General features: G+C 34.3%; 1 protein-coding gene across 2 annotated transcripts in view; it reads left to right on the top strand.

Moving 5' to 3' along the window:
• Nucleotides 1-19,353, top strand: part of cadm1b (cell adhesion molecule 1b) — a gene marked incomplete at its 5' end in the record, with an annotated part of 365,660 nt that overhangs the window by 252,489 nt on the left and 93,818 nt on the right. For both annotated transcript variants that reach the window (NM_001423722.1, NM_001113552.2), the window contains 2 exon segments: nucleotides 2,346-2,483; nucleotides 18,720-18,878. In NM_001423722.1, the coding sequence (NP_001410651.1) occupies nucleotides 2,346-2,483; nucleotides 18,720-18,878 (297 nt within the window).

A 19,353-nucleotide genomic window follows, 5' to 3' on the forward strand; every position in this document is an offset into this window, starting at 1 on the left:
ATTAATTTAACATCACCTATACCGCCAATGTGACAGACCTAATTAACATTTATATTGGTTTGTTTTACAATATATGTGCTTCACCTGTAAGAAACCTAACATTTAGTTCTACGCAGTATTACTACATGGATTAAGGTTAAGGTTTATGTAATAATTATAGTTATACTACATTAATGATAAATGCTTGTTTTTGGTTAACTTTTAGCAGTTTAAGTTTTTTTTTTTTTCAGGTAGATTTTGACTATTATATTTCAGTTATTTCACACACATACAGTTGAAGTCAGAATTATTAGCCCCCCATGTTTATTTTTCCCCCAATTTCTGTTTAACAGAGAGATTTTTTTTCAGCACATTTCTAAGCATAATAGTTTCAATAACTCATTTCTAATAACTGATTTATTTTATCTTTGACATGATGACAGTAAATAATATTTGACTAGATATTTTTCAAGACACTTCTATACAGCTTAAAGTGACATTTAAAGGCTTAACTAGGTTAATTAGGTTGACTAGTCAGGTTAGGGTAATTAGGCAAGTTACTGTATGATGATGGTTAGTTCTGTAGACTATTAAAAAAATATAGCTTAAAGGGATACTAATTTTGACCTTAAACTGGGTTTAAAAAATAAAAACTAACCGAAATAAAACAAATAAGGCTTAATCCAGAAGGAAAAATATTATCTGACATACTGTGAAAATTTTCTTGCTCTGTTAAACATCATTTGGGAAATATTTAAAAAAGAAAAATAAATTCAAAAGGGGGCTAATAATTTTGACTTGAACTGTAAAGTCAAAAATCAATTCAAATTAAAACAAAAGGCTTTGAAAGGTGTGTAAGAAAATATTCCACACAGAAACAGTATGTGGACAAAATCTTGACTTATGTTTTGAAAAGTAACATCTGAACAAAGTTTTATTTGTGGTAAGCGTACTATAAATGTAATGATTAACTATGGTTTGTTGAATTCTGTTTTGCACAACAATGTGATGATGAAGCCACAATGTTAACTGAAGTCTGTTTATTCCTTTTTGGGTAAATAGTACGTACTATATGAGAAACAGCACTGTAAAATAACATGCTACTAAACAATTTTATTTATAAAATACTGCGAATATTATTGATTAAAAGTCAATTAAAAATACATCTAAAACTAAAATTATTCCTCTAAAAAAAAATGTAAAAAAATGTAAAAAAAAACATTTATTTACAATAAATGAATGAGAAGAAATGAAAAGAAAAAAAGGAAAATAAATAAAAATAAAATAAAATAAAAAAGTAAATAAATGAAAAGAAATGAAATGAAACTAACAAAAACCACTGAAAAAAAAAGAAAATTATATACAGCTGAAGTCAGAATTATTAGCCCCCCCTGAATTATTAACGCCCCTGTTTATTTTTCCCCAGTTTGTGTTTAACTGAGAGAAGATTTTTTCAGCACATTTCTAAAAATAATAGTTTTAATAACTCTTTTCTAATAACTGATTTATTTTATCTTTCCCATTATGACAGTAAATAATATTTGACTAGATATTTTTCAAGACACTTCTATACAGCTTAAAGTGACATTAAAAGGCTTAACTAGGTTAATTAGGCTAACTAGGCAGGTAACAAGGTAATTAGGCAAGGTATTGTATAACAATGGTTTGTTCTGTAGACTATCAAAAAAAAAAAAACTGCTTAAATGGGCTAATAATTTTGACCTTAAAATGGTTTTTAAAAATTCAAAACTGCTTTTATTGTAGCCAATATAAAACAAACAAGACTTTCTCCAGAAGAAAAAAAATATTATCAGACATACTGTGAAACTTTCTTTGCTCGATTAAACATAATTTGGGAAATATATAAAAAAGAAAAAACAATCAAAGGGCGGCTAATAATTCTGATTTCATATATCAATTTAAGAATTATTAAATATTCATCTTGATCTTCATTTACCAAAAAATGTAAACAGTGTATGTTTAACTGCATACAGTAGGTCACAGATAATTGAGCATGCTTGCTTGACACGTGGGAACCAATGAGATTCATTCTTGCATGTATCATGATCACAATATGAGTGAAATCTCACGTATCAAGCTGTAGCAGCATTTGAGATTTGGATAATCAGATTTTCAAAAACCTCTCAATTGTATTAACATTATAAGTTTGGCACAACATAAAGATGTGCAAATGATGAAAATGTTTTTATTTTGATGCGAACTAACCCTTTAAGTTTTTGATAGTCATCAGCAGATCTTTGTGAAATAACAGTTTGTCCTTTACCGAACGTGCTGATAAAAAAACATTGATCCAACGCTGAAGAGCTGTCGCACCGTCTCTAATCCTGCTGTTGATCTTCTGCCAGTTCCACCAGGCAACCCAATCTTAGAGTCCCGCGAGGAAATCGTGAGCGAGGGGAATGAGACCGAGATAACCTGCACCGCCATGGGCAGCAAACCTGCTTCCACCATCAAATGGATGAAAGGCGACCAACCACTGCAAGGTCTGACTCAGATCCAAGGAAGATTGTACAGATAAGTCTGCCGCGATTACTGACGTGTCTGATCCGCACCATGCTTTAGCATTCTGCCTTCATAATGACTTTTAATTAAGCCTTCAGAAAGTGTTTCCGGCGAATTGACAAGGCGAGCACAACACACACAGGCATCTAAAAGCGGATTTTTTGGTGCTTTTTAGTCAAGCTTAAATAAGTAGTTTTGAATGAACTCCAACTGTTTACCTCCCACTCAGCAAATGCTGCCCACATATTAGTTCTCACTGGTTAAGGCAGTGCGGGCTGGCATAAAGGAGTGAATGCGCAGGCTGGTTAATGTGCTTATAAACAGCTTTTCTCCATTAGACAGCAGGGTGGGACTGTTGAATAACATTCAGATAGACTACCTGGGGAAACAGAGGCAAACATGGCAGATGATATGGCGCATTTGAACAGAATCTACACAGTAAAATCCGCTGTGTTAATTAAGCTGTGTTAATCTGCATTTACTCAAAATGAGTTAATTTTACAAGAAACGGTGAAAGACACCCCCTTGTGTTGGTGAAAATGATCAGAGTTGTATTCTACGTCGTTAACTTTGCTCTGTTAAGCTCCGCCCCTCAATCTACCCCCTGCAGAGAACGTGTTGGAGTTTTGTCGCCGCCATTTTCTGCTCCCTCGTGCGTATAGGTAAGCTCTCTTGTTTAACGTCTTAAAACATCATTTTATCGATTTATATGAGTAAATGTGCTAATACAACGGTATATGTTGTACTTTGATGAGTTTTGTTTCTTAAAACATTGATTATGAGTCACTTTGTGACCGTGTAATTCGATCGATTTTATCACAGTGTGGTCACCTTAACGTTAAAGATGAAGCTTAAACGATGCCAATGATCTTACTTAAATTGTTTTTGCGATTTCTAATCTTACTTTTGTATTCATTTAGTTTTGTACTGTGAACTCTCTGAAGAAGGCGTTAACGTTAGGCTACATTTAGCCTCGAAGTTTTGCTTTCAAGAGCAACTCTGCAATGTTCCAGGTAACTGTTAGGTCAGTATTTTGTTGTTTCAACATATTAAGATGGTAACTTACAGAGAAAGTTATATGATATAAACATATGTAGTGTAAAATTAACTGTCTCTGTATGGCTGTCCAGCTCACTGCTGGTTAAATATTTTCAGTCAATTTCAAATTACTTCCTAATTAACGTTTCTCTGTTAAGAGGTTGCATTTTAACAGCTTGTTAGTGTTGTCATGATACTGTTTTTCGGTAGCAATTAACGTTACTGAAATTCGCTGTTGAGCGCGGTCCTAAACCCCGCCGTTTGGCCGTGAAGGTCATCAGTTCACCGCACTTAACGTTAACCGCTGTTTACCGAGTGCAAACACCGATACAGAGACAGCGGATCATTTTAAAACTGTGAATCATCAGCGGATCTCTTAAATGTCAGCCCATAGACACGCCAGCTCATCTTCGCGGCTTTTAAAACGATCAAGTGGTGTGCATCTGTGCTTGTGCCCGGTAAACAGTGGTGACATGTAGTGATGGGTCGTTCATAAACGATTCGTTCATTTTGAATGAATCTTTTGTATGACTCGAAAACGTTGAGTCCTTTCGGAGTGATTCGTTTAATTGCACAATTGTGCTGGTGGAGCAGAAGATTCGTTCCTTTTCGAGTCTTCTAAGTTATGTGCTTTGAGTCGTTCGTTCATCGCGTGAAAGACAGAAGCCAGTCATGCATTTAGAGCCGGAAAAAGTTTTGATTCGTTCATTTATCGAGTCTTCGGATTTGATTAATCTCTCTTCACGTGCTGCCACATGATAAACGAACGACTCAAAAACCAGAAGACTCGAGAGGTAAACTAAAAATCATGGCTCCTTTTGGCAGCTTAATTAATGTGGGTCTGTGTGACGTGAACGAACCACTGACGTTTGAAGAGCTGAAGCTGATAATCATAAGCCGCTTTTCCACTATCGTGCTGAATCGTTCTTTAAACAGAACTGTTCCATTCCGTGCCAAACCAGGCCAGACAGCACGGATACGGTTTCATTTTCCACTGTCGTGCTGCGACAAAGCTCTTTAAAACATTACACAAAACGCATCAGTAGTTGCCTTGGTAACGCAATGTAAACGGCTCCCTTTGTTCAATTAAAGTTAAATAAGAGCCGAAACTATTTATTTATTATTTTCATAAAAGCAAAAGCAACCATGTGACTAAACACTGTTATGCCGCTCTATCATATAGGGGTGCTAAATATAGGTACATGTGCACCCTTTAATATGTTGCGCAGCTCTGGCTAAATTTTATTTGGAGGGAAAATTACCAAAATGTAACGTGATGATTGAAAATAATTGGAGGGGAAATACATAATATTTAAAATCTCTGAACATAACAAAAAAATAAACAATGATAAGACAACAATAATATTGCATTTGCATTATAGTGGCAGAAATATAATTTTGGACAGGCCTTGTCAAAGGTGAGCGGGCACTTTCACTAATAAAAACACAGCACTTAAATTATTTCTTTTTAAACAATTATTTAAATTACACTGCGTTTTTATATAAAAAGTTGATAATGATATAAAATATACTACATTTTGATGGTAAAATGAAACCAATTAAGTGATGGCTGTTATTTGTTTTACTATTCAAACATTAAATAACGAATGCAGCAAGTGAAAAAAAACGAATATGAAAATATATCGCAGGATTTAAAGCATATAAAGCACTATTATATTTAGCAAAATGATGCTCTATTATCTTTTTATTTTGATCATTTTATTTTTATTATTATAATTATTTTTGTGTTCATAATTAACTAACAAGCTGTAGGCGAATTATTGCTAGACGTTTTAGAAAATATTTGCGTAGCTATAATAAAGATCACCACAAAAAAAAAAAAAAAAACACACAGAAACATGTTACATGCCTCATAAATGTCATATAACTTATGTATAATTGAATCATATAATTGCCTATAGCTGAAATGATAAAAATTGCTCATTTTATTTTTATAAAACATTTGTGAAAACGTATTGATATTTTTTGAGTAAAAGCAATACTGACATTCAAGAATCCATATTTATTTAATTCATTCATTCTTTTGACTTGTTTATTAGTGCATATGCTATAATATAAATCATACAACAGTACCTTGGACAGTTACAGTGCCGCTCCGTAAAGCTTTCAAGCAAAGTCTTTTGGACGGCCGACATTACAACACGAAAATGCCGTCCTTCAGTTGGTCTCGCCGGTATTAACAAGCTGTCCTGGCTTTGAATTAAAAAGTGCAATTATTTCCTCGTTGTTAAAAGAGTCTGCAAGTTCGTGTTCCATGGATATAGTGATGTTGTTGTGGAATTTGGACATCGACGATGCAAAGCGTGACTTTATTCGCTTTATTCGATGCGCAGCAGGAAAAAAAAGTCAGCAGCGCAAGTCGCTTGCATGTCTCTCCCGGATCAGAGCGAGTTTTGTGCTGTGGAATACAGCGCTGCGTGCAATAAACTCACATTCAGGCAAGCGATGTAGGTCTGTATTCAAGTCAATAAAATAATAACTTTAATGAATAAAATATCTTCGTAAGAATGTGATGAGTTATTCACTTCTCTTCCAGAGACTGCTCTATGGTTTTAAAATCCTTTACAAATATCGTTTAGACCTGGATCATTATTTTATATTAAATGTACTGTAGTTTATTGAGGATGTCTGATGACTAGCGCGCTTCTGCTGAGCCAGCTGTGGTAGCTTAGCAACCGAGTCGCGACGTCAACACACAGAATCTGTCAGCACAGTTCAGCACGGTTGTCTAACCGTGCCGAAAATTCCGGGCCAAGAACGGTTTGTAATCGTGCCGCGCCGTTCCAGGCTCAGTGGAGAAACAACCGTAACCGTACCGAAGTGTTCTTAGAACGGTTTGGCACGATAGTGGAAAAGCAGCTATAGACAAAAGACCAGGTAAACAATAAATGATGATTTACTCTTACAGCATTCCAAGTTATGACTTGTTTGTGTAATGTGGCAACGTCTGTGCTAGTTGTAGATGAGTTTGGAAACAACTTATTACATTTTAATAATATTTTGGCTACTCAAAAACACTTAAATATTAGCGGAAATGGATGCTTTTAATTCCAGTACCAATTGGTACCAAAATTCAGTATCATGACAACCCTTCAGCACAGACATTATTTCAAAACTAAGTGGATTAGAATCATTTTGGTGAATCATGGTGAATGTGTGTTATACTTTGACATAACAGGAAAATGATTGTTGACATATTGGTGTTTTCTTTCCCCCAAGTTTCTGTGCATATAAGGCTCTAGAGATCACATTGTGAGTAAAACCTTTAAGTACTTGTGTAATTACTTTACTAACTGGGATGACCAATTCTTAAATAATAAATATATGTTAATGGTTATAAAATCATGCAAAAATTTATAAACCTATGTGCCATTTTTGTGTCATTTATAAATTTATGTATGATTAAAGTCCCCCCCCCATTGGCACCTGTATGAAACATTCTCATTTTTCTTACAGAGCATGCTGGTAAAGGTGAAATTTGGGGATGCACAAAAGTTTGTTAAAATAGCCCATCTGAACCTGGAGGACTTTTTGTCTGCAGGTAAGAAACAATTACACTTTTGTTATTCAGATTTCTTATTTGGTATGTGGTCAATTTAAATACTGATGTAAATGCTGCTGTGTTATGTTTCCAGATGATATTCAGAGTTACCAGTATATAACTGATCAGCTTTCACATTTTATTATTATTATGCAATATATTATTTATGTATTGTTTAGCCTTTTTGAAGTTTGGGGTTCCAAATGTACCTGAGAACGTGAAGGTTGTGGATGAATCTGGGACTGAGGTGGATGGTGATGTTTTTGAGGAGTTAATCAAAGATCCCTCCGTTGGCGTTCTCACCATAAAACATGGTGCAGGTTTGTATTTTATCACATTATTTGACTGTAATGTTTCACATTTTTTGTCATAGAGACTTCCTCACCTCCCCCCTCCTTATATTGTTTATGCAAACAGATTTGGAACCGGCCTCTCCACAATCATCTTCTATGCATTTAGATCAGTCTCTGTCTTCATCCATTGACTCCCTTGACTATCAGGATACAGTCATTATTGAAGAAGGCCCTGACAGTAAGCGAATGAAGCTGGATGATGAAGCAAAAAAGGTGGACTTTTTTTTTCTACATAAAAATGATTTTAATTGAAAAAATATATAATTTACATTTAATTTAAAAATTCATTTTTTGCTTTTTGTTAGGTGTGTTTGTTTAATTTGTTTATAACCTGCCTTTTCCCCTCTTATTTTAAAGCTGGTGCAATCTGTTCTCGTCAAGAAACCTGGAGGCGAGAGTATAATAAATGAGTATAACAGAACAAAGGCTTTGAAGGATGAAACGAGGAGAAAAATGGTTAATATCCTGGCAGCTGATATGACCGAAAAAAATGGGTAATCTGCAAAGTACTGATTTGTGTGTACACATAGCTACTTGATATAGTTGTGGATTTATTTATTTTATTATTTTTTTATAATTAATCATTATTTTGCAGAGGGTCCCCACCAAGGCTGGTCAAAGAAAAATATGCCAGAGGAATCGTGGCTTTGTTCCCTTACCTCAGTGACCCCTATTCCAAAAATGGCTTTGTAAGTCTTGCACCTTTTTAAAATTTTACATTTGTGTTGCCACGTTTTTTTTTTTTTTTTTTTTACACACCTATACTACAGATGGTATATTTTGCTCCAGTGTCCCCCTTTTTACCCATTTTTATCTCTTTAGGAGCATTACTATGATGGTGAGAGTGGCACCGGATATTTGGCATGGAGAATCAAAACTATTCAGAGAAACCTGGCTAAAGAACGACGAGGATCATTTGAAGGTACAAAATGAACTTCAGAAATGTAGCAATCTAATTTTCTTTGTGCTTGGATGATTATTTTTTTTATTTTGTATAAACAAACAGTTAAAATTAGTTTTGTTGTTTGTTAGGTCAAGTGTCGTATGCTGAGCGGGGATCCGGTGGACCAACTGTAGCAAGGCATTCAAAGTTTACTCCAGAGATTGTCCTTAGTGAGGATGAATGCAAGGAAGCAATTGCATTCATGAACCATTCTGCTGATGAGGATGCCATCAAGAAGAAAATGAAACTGACATTTGACTATCGTCGTAAGATGGTTCTTGATCCCATGCAGTCCAGTGATCTATTGACAATTTTTCCTCGTTTCAAGGACATTAAAGGCTTGGTAAGTGTTTATAATCATATTTGATAAATGGTTTGTTGTATAAAAATCAAATAGTCAGTGGTGACATGAGTTTAAAGATTTGCCCTAAGCATTACAATAATTAAAATGTTATGCTTATTAGATTGAGCAAGACTTTGTTCTGATGTTTGGAGAAGGAGTGTCAGGCAAGCTGCTAGAGAAGTGGACAACAGCATTCAAGAAAAAAGTCATTCAGCAGTGCAAAAGACTTCCTGCAACCAGCGATTTACAGGAACTTTTGCTAGCAGCAGAATCTCTTCGTGATGACACTGAAGAAGATGTTCATATTGGTAAGAATTTTGATTAATGTTTAGGTAATGTTTCATACCATGGTTATTATAATATTTAAAGGAACCCAAGCATGAATGAAGTTAGCCATAGTTACACACTGTCAGTTTAATTTTTAATTGTTCATATTCAATTGGAATTCATTCATATATATGTGTGTGTATTATTGCAAATCATATTCATCAATTTTTTTATATTTTGGTAGTTTGGATCAAAGTTTTATCAGATTTACAAATAATTGGATTCAAACTAAGATTGTTAATGTAGCTTTAGTCACTTTGTATATATTTTTGGCTTTTTTATGTAGTTAACTTCTAGTTTTCCACATTGTTTTGCTGCGAGTTAACATTTATTATATTTACCAATTGTTTGTTACCTGTTTAAACAGTTTGGGACAGCGACCTTGCTTCAGTACTACTACTGTTGCATCTGATTCCACCATCTGCTCAAGGCCGGAAGAGACCAGGGAAAGTTTCTGCTTCTCAAGCAGAAAATCATCTTGTTGTCTTCAAGAAGGTTTGTTTGCTGGTTTTATTTAATGATTGTTCTGTCATAGTTTGTTATTATTTAACTTGTTAGTGATGTTTCTTTTTTACTTGCTTGCTTTTTTTTTTTTTAGAGTGGAACAAACATCGAGGAGCATCTGCAAGACATCTCTGCGAGCGCTCAGCCCTATCTCCTGGCTGTAGGTCCTCAGAAGGATTCAATTCACCAGTTCTTCATCATCCTTGATCAGCATGCCATTCCATGCAAGTCCACCTCTTCTCTTGGTGCCTTTGATGAACTGTTTAAGGCACATTATGTTTTTGGCACCTCTTACAACACCATGCTGCACAACATGTACACTTTCATTCAAACCACTGTGTACAACATAGATGTTGGGAAAGTGAAAGAAAGTCCTCGTGTTGCTGAGGTTAGGGCAAGGCTGCTTAACTAGGTGCCTAAAGTTCCAGTGCACTCATGAAGTGTTTTGTTTGTGAGACGGAATTAAATGGTTCAAAATTGCTTGTTAGGCACTTCAGATTTGTTCATGGTTTGGTTCCTGGAAAGAGCCTTCGACTTAAATGTGTAGAGGCAGGATGCGGTTCTGAGTTTGGTACCTTCTCAGGTTTTAGAAAACATTTGAATATAAAACATCCTGAACAATGTGAACAGAGTTGTGACCCTAGTGGCATCTGTGAGACAGAGGAAGAAAATAGTGCTGCAATGTTCCACCAGAGTGACAGTGCTGAAGATGTGGCCACAACATCTGTAATGTTAAAGTCTAATAAGAACACTTTAGATATGTGTGCGTCTGCTGTTGCACAACTTAAAGTTGCTGGTTTAAGTCAGTCTGCAATAAATGGTTTTGTTTCATCTATGGAAGAAGTGGTTTTTGAGATTCATAGTCAAGCCCAGGATGCAGCTTTGCTCTGTATATCTTCTGAGGACACTGTTAGTAAAAGGAAAATAGAGGAATCTTTTACAAATTTAGAAAATCCATTTACTTTGTTAAATTCGGAAGTCAAGCGACAGCGACTGTTTACAGCGAAATGGGGGATTGTTGAACCTAGTGAAATAGTACTCGGCACAAGATTTGACAGCAGAAGAAATAAAACTACAGGAACATTTGATCAAGTTGTTGTGACTGATAAATTTTCTTATATTCCCATTTTAGAAACACTAAAGACAATTTTAAAAAATCCACAACTTACCGATTTGTTTAAACCCAGGCACATTTCAAAGGAAGGAATTTATGTGGACTTAAGTGATGCGGCACATTTTAAAAGCAGTCCTTTATTTTCTACAGAAAAAGATGCCTTACAAATTCAGTTATTTTATGATGATTTTGAGACCGCTAATCCAATGGGCTCAAAGAAAGGTATACATAAATTGGGTGCAATCTATTTTTCATTAAGAAATTTCCCACCAGTTTTTAACTCCTCACTGGTTAATATTCATTTATGTGCCCTCTTTCATGCACAGGATGTTAAGCGCTATGGTTTTAACTCCATAATTGAGCCCCTGGTCAATGATCTGAAAGTGCTTGAAATTGAGGGAGTTAAGAATCCAGTGTCTGGAAGATGCATTAAGGGTACTATCGTTCAAGTCACAGGGGATAACCTAGGTCTGCACAGCTTGTTTGGCTTTCTGGAATCATTTGGGGCTCGATATTGTTGTCGTTTTTGTCTGCTTGAGAAGCATCAGTTTCAGTCAGTGTTCTCTGAAGATAGTCCTGAGGTTGAACTAAGAACTGCTGAGATGCATGCTCTGCATTGTGAAACTTTACAGTCTGATTCTACACTACCTCACGTGTATGGTGTTAAAAGGGCATGCTTATTAAATTCCCTCAAATATTTCAACACAGCCACCAATTTTGCTGTTGATATAATGCACGACATTCTAGAAGGAGTTGCCCAGCTAGAGGTAAAACTTGTTCTGCAGTACATTCAGCATAATTTTCTGAGTGCCAATGATCTTGATGGTAGAGTACATGCTTTTGACTATGGTTACAATCAGCAGAGAAACCGTCCTCCAAAAGTCAAATTGCTTGATGGAAGCAATGATTTAGGTTTAAATGCTATTCAATCTTGGTGCTTATTGCGCAATTTGCCTTTAATATTTGGAGATTTAATACATAAAGATGATAAACACTGGCATCTTTTGCTTTTACTTCTGCAGATTGTTAACATTGTCTTTTCACCTGTCTTAACAGATGGCATGACCACTTATCTTAAACATTTGATAATTGAACATCATCGGCTATTTAAAATGTTATTTCCCCAAAAAAATCTTCTGCCAAAACATCACATCATGATACATTACCCACAATGTATAAGGAAAATTGGTCCAATTTTGCACACATGGTGTATGCGTTATGAAGCTAAGCACAAATTCTTTAAAACACAATTAAAAAGTTTCAAAAACATCACCAAAACACTAGCCAAAAAGCACCAGAGTTGTATGGCAATGTATTGGGAGTCTTTTAGCCAGTACAGACTGACTCTTGGCCCAGGAAAGATGGTGGAACTCAGGGAAATTAGAGGTGGCCCAGAGATTGCTTCAAAATTAGGTGTGGTAATATCTGAAATAGTCTATGCTGTAAAGTGGATCAAACATCATGGCACAGAGTATCGTCCTGACTTTATTATCTGCACAGAAGTAGCACATGAGATGCCAGTGTTTTGTAAGATCATGACTATAGCTGTCAAAAATGAAAATGTACTGTTATGTGGCACACTAATGGAAACTGTATGTTTTGATGAGCATTACTATGCTTTTACAGTCAGACTGCATCCAGACAAAGTTTTAACAGTTGTCAATGTAAATGAGCTATGTTATTTCAAACCATTTGATCTTCAAAGAAAATATGGTACAACCGATTCTGTACTTCATATTGTACCATATTGCCATTTTATGCAGACTTGACATTTTTGCACTGTATTTTTGTAAGCCTGAATGTTTTAATAAAAGTTTTAACTGATATTGAGTTTCGTTTTCTGTTTTATTTGTTGTTTAATGTTTTTTTAGTATGTTCAGTAGCATTAAAAAATTGCACCAGAGTGAAATAATGACAGTTAAAGCAACACCATATGGGTTGTAAATCAACTCTTTATTAGTGATGTATTAACATTTGACCGGAGTTGATTTCTGTTTGGTGTTAAATTAAGGAACACCAGACAGAGTTAATTTCTGTTCAGAGTTAAACACCTTAACAATTTTCAGTGTTGACCAGTGTTAAATTTTAACTCAAAATTGAGTTAATTTTACTCTGAAAATATAACACAATGAAAAGTGTTAATTTAACACCAATTCTGAGTGGGACCAAATACACTCACGTGCAGTGTTAAATTTAACTCTTTAAGAGTTTATTCAACACAGCAAAATTTACTGTGTAAGTTTAACGTGTCAACTGTTTATGGATTACAAACATCACAGCTTCATTAACTGCGGTGAAAGCAGTCAGACGGCGGCCTGAGGCGAGAGATTTCGTCTGCTAAATGGATCAAATGCTAGCTAGCATGCAGTAAAGATCACAGAAACTGCACGTTAAGCTAATAATGGCTGGTTTCTAATTAAAAAGCGTTAACAGGCAATCTCTGGTGTCATTTTGTATAGCTTGAAACAGCATTGATTATAAAGTGTTGGAGGAGAAAAGGCACAGAGGTAAATTTTGGCTTGTCTTGGGCTAAACGTATTATTTTTGTATTTACCAAATATTATGTACTGTATGAGAATGTTTTGCCAATGATTTTATATGTAATATTTGATTATTATTATATATTCGTATTTAATAGTTGACTTAAATTTAGACTAATAGTATTTACCAAATATTATTCACTTTTTGTTAATGTTTAATATACATACATATATATATATATATATATATATATATATATATATATATATATATATATATATATATATATATATATATATATATATATATATATATATATATGCAATATCACATGAGTAGCAGTGCGATATGGCTGTTTATCGGCACTGGTGGGATGCGTACCTTGGCATGAGGCTGCAGGCGTGACGACATACAGCCATATCACACTGCTACTCGTGTTATTGCATTCATACAACAGTTCGTATAGCATAATTGTGTATATTTACAGGAAAATCATACACATAGAGTCTAAAAATCCTTTTGTATGAGGAACAACTTTCTTCCACCATCCATTCACATATGCAGCTGATGTCAGAACAGCAGAAACCGTTGCTACGTCACAAACATCCTTTCAGAGCTAGTATTGGAATGATTCTCTAGCTTAATGTCTAAAGTGATGACAAAACAGGTGATTTTGTTCACATTTTAAGATCATAAGACTGAAGGGCATAAAATGCCATCAGTCTAGAGACATTTCCCTGTATTTCTCTGTCGCAATCGGGATATTACAATAATTAACCCCGAAAAAGTAAACACTACTAGAAACACTACCAGGTATAAATACAGCACTACAACATACAAAAGAGACTTAGGGGCTGATCACAGTTTTATGTTCCAAAAATGCGATGTGCACAGCAATGCCTTTTTGTTGACAAGAAATAAAAAAAGTGTACTGTATGTCACTAGGCTATTGATATTGGTATAATTTTAATATTTAATAACATTGTGAAATTCAAGATTTGTGAAGTCATACAGCTCCTGATAATTAAAAAAACATTAACCACTAGTCTCTCTAAGATCTTCAAAAGTCTCTGTAGTCCTCTTGACAAAGCCAAAACTGCTGACACCTCAACAGAAACCCTCTCTGCTTTCGTTTAAATCAAGTATGAACAAGACACAACTGATGTAACATTTTTCCGCTCAAAGTTTACTTTTTTTCAACTGCGAGCGTACAGCATGCAACGTCAAAAACACGAAATCTCTGTCGCCTTTTTGGATGGCGGAACGTCATCCATCTCTGCTCTGCTTAGTATGACTGGCTCATGGATGCTGACAAATTATAATTATTTGACCTTAAGGCCCAAAGTGTTTTTTTTTTTTTTTGACAATCTTTTTATTTTTCTCATTTGCTATTATATATAAAAATCATTTCATGATATGATGTACTTTTAGAGAAAAATTATGTCCATAAATGTGGACTCGTGGTCGAAATTTACATAAAATACTTTTTCCTAAATGCATATATAACATAGAATTTTTTATTTATTTATTTATTTTACTATCAGAGAGTAAAAACAACATTTTTTTTCCCGTTTCGTACTGTTAGTTTTATATGTTGCAAAACTGTTGTAGGATGACACTGTATGTCTGCAACAACATATAAAACATTCAAGGTATTTTAAATAGCCACTTAAGAGCTTAAAATGTGCTGTCCACGTATGTTAAAAGGAGGTTAAAGTAAGAGGTTAAAATAGGCACTGTTCTTATAAATAAACTGCATAGTTGCAATCTAAACAAATACTTTCTTGCCTGAAAAGATTTAAAAGTAAATGATGTTGTCCAACAGCTGCAATATTTGTAAAACTATAATCCTCTGCTTGCCACTCGTGTGGGTAAAGTGACATTTAAAGGCTTAACTGGGTTAATTAGGTTAACTTTGCAGATTAGGGTAATTAGGCAAGTTATAGTATAAGAATTGTTTGTTCTGAAGACAGTCAAAAAAATAAAAATAAAAGTAGCATAAAGGGGCAAAAAATGTTGACCTTAAAATGCATCATAAAAAATGAAAAACTGCTTTTATTCTAGCTGAAATAAAACAAAAGGCTTTCTCCAGAAGAAAACAAATATTACCACACATACTGTGAAAATTCCCTTTCTCTTTTAAACATCATTTGGGAAATATTCAAAAAAGAAAAATACATTCAAACGGGGGCTAGTAATTCTGACTTCAACTGTGTATATATTTTATGTATATTTATAATATAATAATATATGTTAATATTATACATTTTTTTAAAGTCTGTTATTTTGGAGACCCTTGATAAAAAAAATAAAAAATTACCTTGTTTGAATATTTAAATTAGTTATTTAATTTTAGATTTTAAGTTTAATGTAAGCTTTTTATCAGATTTTTGTACTGATATATTTTATGTTTTAGTTCACTGTTATAACCCTTCTGTCTTTTTTTCAGTTTAATTTTTAGGTTATATCCATTTTTTTAATTACTTAACATTTCTCTTAAGTTCAGTTAAAAGTAAAGACACTGACACAAGCATTATTAAGAAAATATTTTAAGTAATTTATTAATATTATCTAAAATAATATTATTAAATAATATTAAATTAATAATATTAAAGGAAATAAAATATTACATTGTCAATTAAAATAAACTTTGAGACAGTAATTTTAACACTGACCACTGCATATATTACAAAGATGGAATGCACAAAATTACCTATGATAGAAAAAATTATAACCATGATATTATACCATGATAAATTTTGCCCAATTAATCATATACGAAATTAGTATGATCCTTAATGAAAGATCCTCATAGACGGATGTAAATGTGTCGCCATAGGCCTTCAAGTGTACATAATGTACATTAACTCAAGTATTTTTTTTAATATCAGTGCCTTAGTATGCGCTGGCAGAAGAAACTGGAGATGAGCTATAGGTCAGTGCCGAGCTGTAATTATTTCCCACTTCATTAGGTCCAAGTAAACCGTCATACTCTGTGCTGCAATTAGCTCAATGCCCTTGAGTTTAGAAATTGTCTTAGGATGAGGGCTAACATGATGGGCAGTAACCTTACAGACAGCTACTGACCTCAGAGCTGCTGCATATGTATTCATCATGGTCACATGTCTGGCCATACATCATTTTAGCTTCATTTCGATTAAAGAAATTGACCTTTAGTATAGTTTTACTTTCTGTTTAACATAAACAACACTGCCAGCTTCGGTTTTAAGCTCTACAAATAGCTAAGCAAATAGCTCAGCTACATTTTCAGTTGCAAGATGTAGCATCATTACTTCTTCCTTATCAATATTTGAACAATCAAGTCATGTTTCACACAGTTCACTCATACACTCGATCTTTTGAAGCGGTTTCTCATCTATTAACGCAGTAAAAGGAATATTTTAAACACAGGGAACAAAAAGAGCACTGGATGGATGAAGCTAAATCAATTGAGGCCAAACCTGCAAACGCATCCTATCATTTGACAGCAATGAACAAACTCTTTATACACATGTGAAGCCTGAGAATGACTTGGTGCTGCAGATAAAGAAATTTTCCAACTAAAGAGTTCCAGGCGCACAAAAAAACAATAGTATAATAGCTAAAATTGTACATTTCCTGAGAAAAAGAAACTACAGTTACAGTAATTGTATTTTACTATTTACAAATTCTTACTTAAACCACTATATTTATAAGTGTTTATATAAAAATAACATAATATGATGTTGGAAGATGCTATGCCTTGTTGTTTGTAGCACTAATTGGTCACATTGGCAGAGGTTTGTCTACAAAAAAAATCTATTTTTTATCCATTAGTTTAGCGATGACAGTGATGAAGTACGATTCACGCAGAATTAATGTCCAAACCATACTGCTTTCTATTTATCGGTGTCAAGAAACACATCCATTTTCAAATCTGTGTGGGAAGATATTTATTCTGAGATCATTTCAAACAACAGTATATGTGACTTCACCCAACTGTGTATTTTGCTTAATTTAGCAGTAAGCACATACTAAGTTGTACTGTTGATGATAATAATTAGTCTCTTTGCCAAATTGGATTAATACTGTAGTTTTGGGACACTTTTCAGCTGTTCAGACTGAGGCCCTGTCTACATTGAAAGGTTTAGTTTTAAGATTATATTAATTTAATTTTAAAGTACAACCACCACAAAACCAGACCTTAAAAAAAAGAAAAAAAAGAAAAAAAACTGTTTATATATATATATATATATATATATATATATATATATATATATATATATATATTTACAACTCTTCATTAATAAATTACACTACATAATGTAGTATCATCAGTAACAAGTATTCAAGCAAGTTAACGAGAGAGAGAGAGATAGAGAGAGAGAAAGAGAGAGAGAAAAGAGAGAGAGAGAGAGAGAGAGAGAGAGAGACTCCGCTATGTAACCAATATAAAGTAATATAAAACTGTGGCATAAAGTTTGTCATGCGCATAAATCACGTGATGGACTACATTAATATGCCTACTGGTTTAAAAAGGCCTAGATTAAATGAAGATGGCAAAATTAGATCTTTTCTGTCATGCACTAAAGTGAAACAACTTGTCTAAAATAATTTTAAAAAAGGAAATCCTGTGAACATATTACAGGAATGGAGAAAGAGTGCTCTTTTATTATCAGCTGTCGGTCAACACCCATTCTTTTTTTTTCCTGGTCATCGCGTCTTTGCCGTGTGCTGTTTAAATACAGACAACTGGATATGAGTCTCTTTTAAAAGATGATGTAAGGAGGTCAGAAAAAAAAATCAGATAAAGTGACAAAATTTAAATTGACTATCAAGATCTGCAGTGTAAATGCAGCCTAAGTAAACTGTAAATTTAGTAGCCACAGTCTAGTGGAATAAAGACAAAACAATTCATTTTCCCCAGCATTTTTAAATGAGAGAACACAGTCACCAAAACTACAGAAGGCTCTTTTATGTATTCAATAGTTACACAATCAATAATCACATCAATAATATTAATTCTATACATCTTTATCATTATAGCTGGGGTCTGAACTCTGCTGTTGTTTTTTAAATTTAAAGATCTTTAAAATTATGTTTTCAGCATTATCTTTACAGCTACCATGCTTGGTGTGATTATTTAGTTGGCTAATGATGGTTTTGGGAAATACAAGTACAACCTGTGATAGATTTGTACTAGTACAAGTACAGCACTAGCCTGCACCAGTGGGAATGAAAGTGGGAAGCCCAAAATGAAAGACATTTAATTGTCGCACAGTAAAAAAATAAAGTTGTCGTGTGTCTCTGTGCTTCATGCCGTGTTGTGACGTTTGGACATCACACACACGCCTAAGAATCTGTCCTACACACGCTTTATTAAGCATGACTGTTTGCACTCGCAAGTCCTGTTTCTCACAATAAATGAATGTGAAATTTGTCTGAAGGTGACGGTGTGGTTCCTCATGACCCTCCTCCCTCTCCTGGTGAACTGGTGTTGTTATTATGAGCAGGCTGAGGTGGGGAGAGCTGGCTTGTTATGGCTGACATGTCACTCTTGCGGCCGTTCCCAGGTGAGGCGACTGTGGAGGAGTTATACGACAGGATGTTCACTGTCACCAGCCGGCTCAGGCTCACCGTCTCTAAGGAGGACGATGGAGTGGCCGTCATCTGCATCATTGACCATCCAGCCGTGAAGGACTTCCAGGCCCAGAAATACCTGGAAGTGCAGTGTGAGTCATCTCAAGATGGAGAGAAAACTTTCAACTGTAAAATTGCCTTGTTTTAATTTTCCCACCTGCATGCGAGGTCAATCTGAATCATGCTGTAAAGAACGAAAGTTACACAACTAGGAATGAACACAAGAGAAGCTTAACAGGAATAGTTCACTCAAAAATTTAAATGATTCGCCCTCATGTCATATTTCATATTGTCTGTGGAACAAAAGTAATGGTTTTTTAAGCTTTTTCATGCAGCACTGATGTTGTAATGAGCGAAAGAACCTTTTGTTACACAATTAGACCTTTTTTAAAGACATTCACAAAAGAGAAGCCAAGACTCACTTATTTTACAGGAATTATTCACCCCCAAAATATTTTTAATGGTGCTGTATGTAAGTTTTTGACTCTTCTAAAACATACAAATACCATATTGTGTTTGCAGATATTGAAGAAACGTGCTAAGTGAACATTTTTGTTTATCTGAAAA

Source organism: Danio rerio, chromosome 15, assembly GCF_049306965.1.
Source record: "Danio rerio strain Tuebingen ecotype United States chromosome 15, GRCz12tu, whole genome shotgun sequence".
In the NCBI taxonomy this organism is placed as follows: domain Eukaryota; kingdom Metazoa; phylum Chordata; class Actinopteri; order Cypriniformes; family Danionidae; genus Danio; species Danio rerio.